General features: G+C 35.6%; 1 protein-coding gene across 17 annotated transcripts in view; it reads left to right on the top strand.

Moving 5' to 3' along the window:
- Positions 1–11,598, top strand: part of NEK1 (NIMA related kinase 1) — a 47,730-nt gene extending 36,132 nt beyond the window's left edge. For 16 of the 17 annotated variants that reach the window (XM_069013695.1, XM_069013696.1, XM_069013694.1 and 13 more), the window contains 5 exons: positions 648–865; positions 3,045–3,199; positions 4,074–4,285; positions 6,374–6,507; positions 6,786–8,915. In XM_069013695.1, coding sequence (XP_068869796.1) covers positions 648–865; positions 3,045–3,199; positions 4,074–4,285; positions 6,374–6,507; positions 6,786–7,061 — 995 coding nt within the window. In that variant the 3' untranslated portion in view covers positions 7,062–8,915. The other variant, XM_069013703.1, reaches the window with a different exon arrangement.
- The last annotated feature ends 467 nt before the right edge of the window (positions 11,599–12,065 follow it).

Here is a 12,065-nt window from a genome sequence, read left to right as displayed (position 1 = left end):
ATGTTACAGCTTTTTCAATTGTCTATTTAAGATGTTATGAGATCTGATGATTTATTTAATAAGAGTGTTGCTTTGTTTATACATACCTCAAATTAATATTGAGCTGCAGCTCAATGTTTTAAACAGCTCCTAATGACAATCTTTTATCTTTATTGTATAGAAGAATTGCTTATTCTTGGAGGTCTGGGAAGTAACTTCAGAAACTGGCAATACTATCAAGTATCATTGGTGATACTCTTGCATCTAATTATGGGTGCCTTAAGCGAAGTGGATGGGTTTTTTCCCCCTGTTTGGGCAAATTATATTGAGATAACTTTGAAGAAATATGTAAGGTAATAAGCAACAGGTGAAAATGGATGACATAATATCAGTCATGGATTGGATAATGAGAAAACAGAAGGCATGAGAACAGAACAGGCTATAGCTGAAGGTTGTATATTCTCCAAAAGTTAAAATGGGAAAATGTCACATTGTAATTGTATTTACTAAAAAAATCAAAAATATTTTAAGACTTTTAAAGTGCTATCTACTTTTCCCTCTAATTGCATAACAGAAATTAGTTTTATTCACATTAGTTACCGTTTCCTTAAGTATCTTGGGGTTTAAATCTAGTTAGATTTGTAACAGGCTTTGTTTTACCACATCAGAAACTTGTTCCAGTGACTCTCAGCAAGCTGAACCCTTATTCCAGAGGGTAATACAGCCCACAGCTGTACCAACAGCCTCACCAGTTCTGTCAGCTCAGTCTTCACAGGAAGAGTCTTTTGTACCTCGTTCACGTTCCATATCACCAGCAAAAAATAAAGGCAAAAGCTCATTGTTGATTGGACTTTCTACAGGACTTTTTGATGCAAACGACCCAAAGGCAAGTTTAAAAAGCTAAAAAGAAATACTTTTTTTTTCTATAGTATTATTCTTACTTTCTTATTGAAGTTGAATGAGGCCAGAACAGATGGCACAACTCTTTCAGGAGGTGTTTGCATCTGTCTAGCCATGTCTGCCCTGTAGTTCAACTGCACTGTGCTCATGGTATGCAATTCTTGTGCAGCAGTGAAAGTCTCTGGTTTCCCCATTCAGCATTCTGTGTTCCAGGTGTTTGTGAAGGTATTCCACCCTTTCTCTGAGACATAACTGAGGGAGTTCATGAAGGCATTCCTAATTTGCCCTATCTGCTTTCTCCCTTTTCTGCAGTTTTTTTAGAATTATTACTACCTTGCCATCATAAACATAATCACTGAACAGGGCAGCAAAGCTATCTTGTCATTTATGCCAACCAAGTGATTTTTTTCCTGTAGAATTTAACCTACCATAATAGCTTCTTGTTGTGAAGCAGAAAGCCTGAAGAACAGTGAATGGAAGTAACTGGTTTCTTAAAGACATTTCCTGACCAGCTACATAGGGTTGAGTTGCAGCTCATACTCTGCAATGAGCATAGGGTGATGGAACGTGGTTTTGATATGGATTTAAAATATGTTAAGAGGTGTTATGAAACTAGTAGATGAAACAGACTCTTTGAATTACATGCAATACTTGTCTGGATTATTAAGTGGAAAGTGCATGAAAGAGCCGCTGCTTTTTGGAGAAACAACAGTGCCAAGGTCTCTGGAAACTGGCATGCTTGCATTGCATTTAGTTGTTATGTAGAAAAGGATTTCCTAGGTGGTAGAATGCTACATAAGAAAGAATGTTTCTTCCTTTGACTCCCAGTCTTTTTTTGTGAGTGCATGAAGTTGCACTGTTGATGAATAATTGAATATTGAGTAGTGGCTATTGGTTGATGCATCGCTAGGAAGCATAATATCAAGGATAGTGCTGTTTGCATCTGTGATAAAAAATTCACAGATCCATATATTCACAGAAATGGATTTTTTGCTCTCATTTTCATTTCTCAAGGGTTAGTCTATTATCAACTCACCTAGTTTATGAAGCTGTTAATCTGGGAGTTGGACAATAATTACAGAAAATGTAACTTGTGAGTAGGGAGATGATGAACATTCTTTGCACCTTATCTGATTGAGAAAGTAGTGGCTATGCTTTATGATGGAGTTCTCTGGTGCACCTATATGAAGTGCTTCAGTATGTCACTTATTACTACATATTTGGCGTGTGTTTTGGCCAGAATTGTTTGACACAGCTTCATTAACACAGACTGGAGGGGCAGAGAGCTTGGAGAAATGCAGCAGGTGTGTTGTTACTGCTGCAGCAGACTTGACGACAGAGAGCAACGCATTCCCTTTCCTTATTTGGTTGCAGCAAGAGGATATTCAGTACTTCTGGGCAGTACCTGCAAATGTAACTTTCTGGAATTTCCCAAATACACTTCTGCTGCAGCTCTCACCCAGAAACTATGGAAACCTTTAGCAGGGAGCAGGGTAGACAGAGCTCATGTCCTGTCTGTAGGCTAACGGAAGTAAGCTAATAGGAACAGAAGCATTTTTCAAAATACTTGGGAACTTTCAAATACAGGGTAAGGTCAGTTTTCTAATTGTTCCTTCACTTCCATAGTAGAGGTTGAAATGGGCCTTGAAATTGTTCCTTTGATGGCAATGCTATGAAACTGCATTGAAATACACCATAAACAAAAGTTATTGTTTTCAGTGACCAACCTACAAAAATAATAAAGTGTCATTTTAAAACTTACTCCTTTGTCAGCTATTTAAAATGGTCTTAACGAGAAGTGATTGACACAAATACATTGTAAAAAATTGTACATATATTATTTATCTACTTTAGGGTTCCTTTAGTTAGCTGTCAAGGTGGTGAACAAATCAGCACAAAACCAGGAGCTGTATGTCACTTGATGTTCTTAGCTTTTCAGTCACTGTAACCCATAGAAGCAGGAGGAATGCTTTCCTTTTAACTGAGAGGTAAAAGTCAATATGTCAAATTTTCAACAATTAGAGTATCTGTGTTGGACACATTGTTATTTTTAAATTTACCTTCAAGTGAAAAAGAACAAAAAAAGAAATGTCATTCTAAAGCATTCTGTAAACTCAAACTGTCTTTAATATTGTTACCAAGCAGGTTTTCTATTGCCTTTGTAGATGTTGAGAACATGTTCACTCCCAGATCTTTACAAATTGTACAGAACTTTAGTTGATGTTCCCAGTGTAGCAGATGTGCAGCATCAGCATAATCTTGAAACAGATGATACGGAAGATGAGCAAGCCAAAGAAGGACCCTCTGATTCTGAGGATATGTGAGTGTATCAAGTTTATCAAGTATTTTAAGAGCCATCTTGGATGTTTTTGGTTAGATACTGTTATACACACTATACCAGCATGGGGTTTTAACCCAGATTTTAAAAATTTTGTGTTGAATCATCATTTACTTGAAGTCTTTTTCCAGAGAATTGAGAAGCCAGTGGGGTATACTGTATACAATAGCTGTCTGAATTTCCTTCCCAAAATCCATCCAAGGTGCTATTCTGTCTGGTGTCTGCAACTTGTGTTTTGTTCAAGCAACTCAGAGTTGATTGCTATTGGTCTTCTAGAAATAAAGATTTCTTGAATATTTCCTTTCTTTCTATGTTCTGGGAATATTGCTCATTTATCTCCTCTACTGTTGTATTAGAATGTTCTTCAAGTCCCCCAAATTCTTTCAGGGGCTTCAAAATCTGACCCTGGAATTGACTATTCCCCACAGCTTGGATAGTCTGGTGTATCTATTCTGATTAGATCTAGATGTCTTTTTTGCTCCAGACACATTTTCATCTGGATTGAAAATGTTGTATTTGCCAGGGTTCTATAATAGTGCACAATTACAAGGATTTTGAAATTATCTTACTAATACAGTTGAATTGAGGACTTACTATCTTTTTATGAGACTGTTGGGTATCTGTTTATTCCCTATGGTTGCATGACAATGGTACCAATGCTGTAGTCATGTGGGACTGAGGTCACAAATAGCTGGGGGAGGGGGACCGGAGGGTGGAGGCTGTCTCTTGGGTTTTTTTTCTCCTCCTGCTATTTTTCTGCTTTTCAGTTTGCTGCTTAACAAAAGAAATGAACTCTTGCAACAGGGTTTGTCTTGTAAAGTATTAATTATATAAACTTTATATCACATTCCTTTAGTATGTTTGGAGAGACAGATACAGATTTGCAGGATCTCCGGGATTCAATGGAACAGTTGCTTAGGGAGCAGCCTAGTGAGGAACTGAGTGAAGAAGAGGAGTCTACTTTAAAGGCTAATGCCGTGGAATGCATAACAAATGGTACTGAGCTGGATGAAGGAGATGAAAATAACCCCAGCAGTGAAAGTGCTCTTAATGAAGAATGGCAGTCAGGTATAATTTCTGTTACACCTGTTTTATAAGTTATTTATTCATGTTAAAAATTCAAACACAGAATAATGTTTTAGCTTTGTTAACTTGTAATGAAGTAAAGCTCTAATTAATAGTTTGTATATGTAAGTGTTAAAAAATCAGATAATAGTCAGACTTTCTGAATGTTAAGGTCAACATCTAAGCAGCATTCTGTGTTGCAAATTAAAGCTTGGCTGTTTGTTGAGCAGTGATGGTAAAGGCCATTTTCTCTAAGTTATCTAAAACTTGGCTTCAAGGAAGATCAAAGACAGAGTGCATTGTATGTCTTGAATAATTCATGGCTTTAGGTGTGAAAAAGAAATAGCAATTGACATGGCTGCAGTATCTGGGATCCGGCTTAAATTACAGTTAAGTAATTTAACAGGCAATCAGAAGGAACATGAAATTATTCACCTTGTCCTTAGCCAAAATTAGGTATTAATGTAGTCAGAATAAAAATGAGACAGATAAATTAATTACCGCTTTCAGCATTTTGCATTAGAGATGCACAACGTCCTGAAGTCTCAGTTCTGTTTTTTAAATTTTGTGGAAATAGAAGTATTTTGCTGTAAAATTAAGTGCATTTAGAAATATAGTTATAAAAAGTTGTAGAGGATCAGTAACTCACCTGAAACATAGCTTTTGTGTAATTTTTATTGAAGACAATTTTCAACAAATTCAACATCTGTAAATATACCTGTAAGATATTATCTGTGTAATACATTCCAAGAATTATTTTAAGGTAAAATAAACTTAGTTAATGTCTTTAATTTTGTGACAGTGCTGATGTTATACGCTGGTTACATGCAACACTATCTGTTTCTGTGATTCTGCTGTTATTGCAAGTGCTAGTGTTTAATACCAGTGTCCTATCTTCTAGATATTCTGTAAGAATTGCAGGTTTCATTTTTGGGGCGGGGAGGAAGGCAGGCCAGCCTTCAAAAGGGTAACAGATAGAACTTGAGACAAAAATCTGCTCATGACCTAGACATTAGATAGAGGATTAGAAATAACCTAGTGGGTTTCTAACCTACATACAACTTTTCTTTTTATTTTAATGGTAATTTCTCATTGATTTGACTGTTGATGCTTGAATGAAGGATGTGATTTGGTCAGGACTATACCTTACACTAGTCATATATAAGAATTGTAAGTAGTAGCGTTCTGATACTAACTCACGAAGTCTGTGATCTACCAGGTAATACTATTTAAAGGTTTGATAGTGTATGCTATGAAATGTAAGAAGTTGTATTTTTTTCCCTGGTAGACAAGTTCTCTCTGAATTTCAATGCTTATTTAAGACAGTATTTTTTCTTGCATTTTATGATAAGATTTTACATAGGGATTCTGTCTTGTATTTTTTAAAACATCCTTTTTTTGTTAGATTTACCTAATGTTTTACTGTTACAAACCTATTTTTAAGGGTTCTGTAATTTTGCCTATAAGCAAAATTTAGCTTGATTTCTCTCCCGTATCTTACTGCACCACTCAGCATACTTAATTTTCTACACAACAGACATGCCCTTATAAAGAATGAGGAACTCTGTAGCTAAATTAATACTGGGGTTTTTTTAGACTTGCTCCATGGAACAAGATGCATCTCAGGGCAGAAAGTAATGGATGGGTAACATACGTGTCCTTATTTTTTTGCTAGAAGACAGCTGCTTCATTAACGAGCTCCTTTCCCTTGCGTGGGACAGCCACCAAACCCTTCATGAATTTCACCTCAGAAATGTATAGAGTGGTGGTATGAAACCTGACCTACTTTGCTAACTAAAATTCTGCTCTAAGACCATACTTTGTATCCCTTCAGGCTGAATACCCTTACGGCTAATTGTCAGAGTGGGGATTTAGAGGGAATAGCTGGACACTTTGCATTTGGGATTTTTTTGAAGAAAGAGACTATGCCTATTTTCTTGCACATTGTCAGAACATCTGCCAACATCATCCAGTGTTCCTGAGCTTATCTGTTTGGTTGCATTTAAAGGTTATCTATTTTAGAGACTTAGAAACAACATTAAGAATGTAGGAAAACTGAGGGGGTTTTACTGTTGTTTTGTTTCTTTCTAGATAATAGTGATGGAGAGATTGCCAGTGAATGTGAAGAATGTGATAGTATCTTCAGCCATTTAGAAGAGTTGAGATATAACCTGGAGCAGGAAATAGGCTTTGATAAATTAATTGAAGTTTATGAGAAAATAAAGGTTTGTGGAATAAGCTCAAGTGGAAATACCTTAAGAAACAAGTACCTAGGACTGTTTTCTTTGCCAGTTAACTAATTGCTTTGTGTGACTAGAGTAAAAGGTTTTTTTCTATAGTCTTTTATTCCGTTTTGGCACACTAAAATATTAACAGAGAAAATGCCCTGCTAGTGGATTAAAGAGAAGAACTTTGAGCTTAACCATGAATTGTATTTAATAAATTTGAACTATTTTATTTTATACCCAGTTTAATTTTGGCAACATTTTATTCTTTCCCCCAGGCTACACTTGAAGATGAGGATGAAAATATTGATATTTGTTCAACTGTCATTCAGACTGTTCTTGGAAATGAACACAAACACCTGTATGCCAAAATACTTCACCTGGTAATGGCAGATGGAGCTTACCAAGAAGGTAATCTCAATGTGTCCTGGCAGTTACGGCTCGTCTTATGTTCTTTCTTGGCCATATACAATATAGGTTCTAATACACTTCTAAAACATCGTAGTATCACAGAATATAGAACATATCTGTGCTTTGTTATATTGATTGGTTAAATTAATTAAAATTTTCCACTGAATTAATTAAAAATTTCCACAAAGGGTATTTTTATTCCTGCAGCAAAATGTGGCAGACTTTGCTGACCACTCTGATTTAACAGAATGTACATGTACAGTCAACTGTAACAATAATTGGCTTACAAAAGGTACAGTGTAATTATTTAATTTCTGTAAAACAGTTGCACAGATGGGGAAAGTGGAAATCCAGAACAAAACTTTCAGAATCAAAACCAATTTTATCCTAAGAATTAATGAACTTTTAGCTAAAATAGTATTATGCTTTCTGTAATATTACTTTTAATATGTTGCACCTTCACTCCTTTTCTGAAAATTTCATGGAGCTCTTTGTCCTATAATTAGCATTTTTCAGAAGACTTTGATGTGTATGTACCATCCATCTTAGTTGGTGACTCAGTAATACATGAAGAGAATTTATTTTGCTCTGGAGCCCTGCCCAGCTTAGCACAGGTTATGAGGCAGATGGATGGTTCCTCAATCTTTCAGTGTCACTCTTATGAAAAACCACACAGACCACCATCAGTGAGGGAATGGGGTTTGGTTTTTTCCGTTTCTCTCATGTCAAAAATTTAGCTGCAGTTACCTATTTTTAGATTTCTAATGATGAAATTCTTCACTGGAGAGGGGAAAAAAAAAGAAAGCTAAAATTTTAATTAGTTTTATAGAAATCAGAAGCATCATATATTGGCTTTAGAAGTGTGTGTAATGATCATCATTTAATGTATTTCAATTTTGAAAAAAATATTCAAATGCATGTTAACCAACACATGCTTTGTGCATATTTTAAATTCTTTTACAAATGTGTTGCAATAGCATTATAAGGTCAAGTAAGTGTACGGCTTTCTATGACTTTTATATGAAAATACTTGAGGGGGGAAGTCTTAAGCCTAGTTACAAAAACATAATAATTTTTTTTAAATTCTAATACAAATTACATTTTCCCAATTTTTTTTCTACTGATACAGAACCGCTAGGTAAGAACTATCAGTTCCATGTTGGTTTTGTGCTGTGTTAGAGAAATATGATAGAGAAATGTCTGAAAAATATTTTTTCAGCCACAATTTATTGATTTAATGACAGATTTGGAAAGATACACTGTAGTAGTTCATTTTTCAAGTGTCCAAAAGACTGGCAATGTAGAATAATAAGAAAATGGTTACTATAGTGTTACCATTTTCTTTTGCTTGCTACTCTGCATTAAGGATATTTTAAAAGTAGTACGAAAAGGCTTAAATGAAAATTTGCTGAAATGCTGGCATATAAATTATAAGCTGTTGTCTGAGTGAATCCTATTAAAATGAGCTGACTTTTATCTTGCAAAATGCTGATTAACAAGTGGCTATTTTTATTAGATTCAGTTCTAATTCTGTATTTTACAAATGTGTGGTAGCATCCAAAAAATGATAAGAAGAAGTCATTCTTTACATTTTAGACACTTAAATTTAAAAGTCCTATGCTAATAGGGTGAATAGAGGACAAATGACAGACAGAAGGATCTTCCTGAGCTTCTGTCTCAAAAGCCTTATACTCTTCAAATAAGAAATGTTGGGAAAAAATTACTATTGCTCTTTCCTAAGAGGATTGTTCTCACTGAAGCAGGCCACTTGAGGTGCAGCTATCTTAAATTCACTAATCCAAGGTGACATGATGTTCAATATTTGTGTGTAGCGCTTTAAGGCAGCTTTGGTAATGGTCACCTCATTGGTGACAAACTTAGTGGATTCTTGTGTTATTGCTCACTAAATTGTGGTTTCTAGATTGTTTTGTAACCCTAGCTTGACTTGTGTCTCTGTGTCTCTCCTTTTCACACAGTCTGTCCCCCTCTTCTACTTTTTACAGGTAATGATGAATAAACCTGACTCAGGAAATTCCTTAGTGCTTACTACATATCAGTGTCTGAAGTCTGCACAGCTGAGTAACAAATTGTAGTGGAGAATGTAACATGGGGCAGGAGAGGCAAGACTTAAAAAAAGAATATTTGATTGTATGAAAAAGAGAAAAAAACATGCCTTTTAAACTGAGATACCTTTAGAGTTCTCTTGTGTGGATTTGCATATGTGTTCCTGAAATATTAGGTGCCTAAAATTTAAAAAAAACACACACCAAACAACCAACAACAACAACAGAAAAATCAACAAAACCCAAAAACCTCAACAAACCAAACAAAAAATCCCAAACCTGTAACCTCTCAAATTTCAAAAGAAATAGAGAAAGAAATACCTGTATATATTCTGATACAAAACTGAGACCTATAATTAAAACAGAATTTCTGCCATATGAGCAGTTAGCTGGTAAGGTTGAGCAGTTGGAAGCATTACTGTGTTGTGGAAATACTCACATCTGGCTATTCACTTACATACTTCAAATAGCTTTTCTTTACACCTACACAAAGAAATTATTTTGTTTTTATTGACCCTCATGGTTGTATTTTAAGAGTATCTTTATCTAGTGGTCCACTTCAAGTATTTCGCTTATATTGTATTTTGAAGCTGAAAGCTTCTGTCACATCTGAAATATCTTAATGGTGTTTCTGAACCAGGGCAAACTGTACATAAGTCATCATTGAAGTGTCTGGGGCAGGGGGATTGAGATTATAAAATCCATTGGGAGCTAGAGTACTCTTTTCTTCAATATTTTTCTTCTTCTTCTTCCCCTTCCCTATCCCTTTCCCAAAAATCCCAGTTGTTTCCCTCTCTTGAATTTTGTAATCTGGTCAATGATGATGTACTACACTGTTGAACTGAAAGGGGGGAGGTTTCCTGTTTGGCTTTAAAACCTGGCTGTTCTAGTCGTTGCTCCAGCAGCCACAGGGGAAAATGAAATATTGCAGCCGCAAGTGCTGTGTAATACTTCCCATCTTTTGGCTCCTGTATTGTACAGCTTGGTTTCCACTACCCTACAAGCAAAAGCAGGTTTCTTCTGACACACATTTCCTCATTCCCCATGTCAAAGCAGTAATACAGGGCAGACGTTATGGATTCTGCTGTTTTCCAGTCATCGTCTCTGCATCAGCTTTACTGGTTTACCCATTACAGTAAGTTTCTTGTTATGAATTTGATGAACTGTCAAACTTCCAAGTGCCCTAGTAGAGAAAAATAGGTTTGGTTTTTTTTTTTTTCAGCTATAACCAGTCACAATCTAAAACTGTCAAAAGTTGCTTTTCCACAAAGTAAAAGCAAGTATATATAGATATATATGTATATATTTATAATTTAAACTGTCAAAATATGTACATGATTTTTGTATAATTGTTTTATGGTGTCATTATTAAAATTTTGCCCACTGAAAAGCGTTAATTTTTTTAAACAGATACCAAACTTACTCTAGTTCAGCAGTATCCTGGGAATCTGTGGTGAGAATAAAATTAATAGTAGTAGTAATTAATTGCCTTTAATAGATTATTTTTTATATCCTTATTTCTTTGATGAACACCTCTTCATTTGATGAGAAACTGTGATAATTTTTGGAAACAGTGCTGGTTCTGTCCTATGCTGCTTCTCATTCCCTTTCCTTCTTTATTTCTTTTTTCTTAGCTTCCCACAGTAAACTTTTCACCAGGCTTCTCTTCCATTCCACTTTTAACTGATGCATAATCTATTCAGAGAGATGATCCTCATGAGTTACGTCATCCATGACATTTAGCAAACAGACCCTAAAGACTTTATTAAAAAAATAATCTGAATTGCTTTCTTTTTTCGGGTTTGATTTTTCAAATCATACCTTGCCCACCTTTTGAAGGAAGGGAGCACTCAGAACCTTTAGGTTTAAAATAATATAGCATAACTGTATGGAAACAACAAAACACACCAACTGGTATATTCTATCCTCTATGGTTTTGAAGCCCCTTAAGTTTTGAAGTCTTACGGAAGTCAAGGATTGGGCCATGTTCACTTCTTTTAAATTGAAATTGTATCATTATTGACACTGTTCATTTCTTATGTAGTGCACTAGCTTGCTTCTGGTAAGAAAAATGGACATAATCTGCAGACTGCAAGATTACAAACAGACCTTTTTACCAATTAGTGATTTGAAAAATACATGTAGATTGTGGACAGCTTTTTCAAGAATAGTCTTCAAACCTGCCACCCAAGACTGAATATCCTTGAAATGCCTCAATAGCTAACTTAAAACTGACACAGTAAATAAGTTTGTCTGCTAAAGTAATACTTTCATCTGAAATGTTAAATCCATATTTAATGTGTGCTATAATGACATCAGGGACAGTGTGGCTGCAAGATAATTAATTGGTCTGTATGTAATTTATTGAAATTAGTTGAGCATTTGGCTTGTGTGCATATTAAATTCACCTTGAAGAATTTTCTGTTGTAATTCTAGTAGCAAATTGAGATATGGACTGGTATTTTTCACACAAAACATATTCTGTGAACTATTTAACACTTACGTCTCTGTCCTCAGACTTGCTTCTTGACCCTTGAAGCCAACTCTTAAGTTCAGTTGAGGAATATTAAAAACAAAAAAAAAAAGCAACCAAACAACCCAAAAACGATTAGCAGAAAGGAGTAAGACCCCTGGCAGTGACCTGGTTTGAGCTGAACAGGTACAGTACTCTACCCCGAGCACTGATGCCTAAAACGTTTTTTGAAGAACAGAGCCTGAAGAGGCTTTTGCTCTTTAATTTGCTGAACTCTGGTGAGTGCATATTTGAAGTTACTGCTAGAAGGAACTTCAGAAAAATGTGTTATCTGGTTGGGCAACATGAACCAAGGCAGAGCACAGGTTTTTCTGTGGTCTGGTAAGTGAATGGCTGATTGAAATCAAGTTCCAGACTACCACATTCCTGACAAGGCTTTTTGTGCTCTTTAGAAATCTGCATAATTTATCAGTAATTCTTACTTCAGCTTTTACTGCTTCTCTGTCCCTCTTGCTCTCATTTGAGCATAAAGGCTGAGCACGCATTCTCTGCTCACCTCATCGCTCTAAGCCCTACAGCTTGGCCCGAGTCGATGGAAAGCCGGGCTGCGG

This window comes from Aphelocoma coerulescens, chromosome 4, assembly GCF_041296385.1.
Source record: "Aphelocoma coerulescens isolate FSJ_1873_10779 chromosome 4, UR_Acoe_1.0, whole genome shotgun sequence".
NCBI classification, from domain to species: domain Eukaryota; kingdom Metazoa; phylum Chordata; class Aves; order Passeriformes; family Corvidae; genus Aphelocoma; species Aphelocoma coerulescens.
Note: the sequence above shows the minus strand (reverse complement) of the source record. Positions and strands in the feature narration are given on the sequence as shown.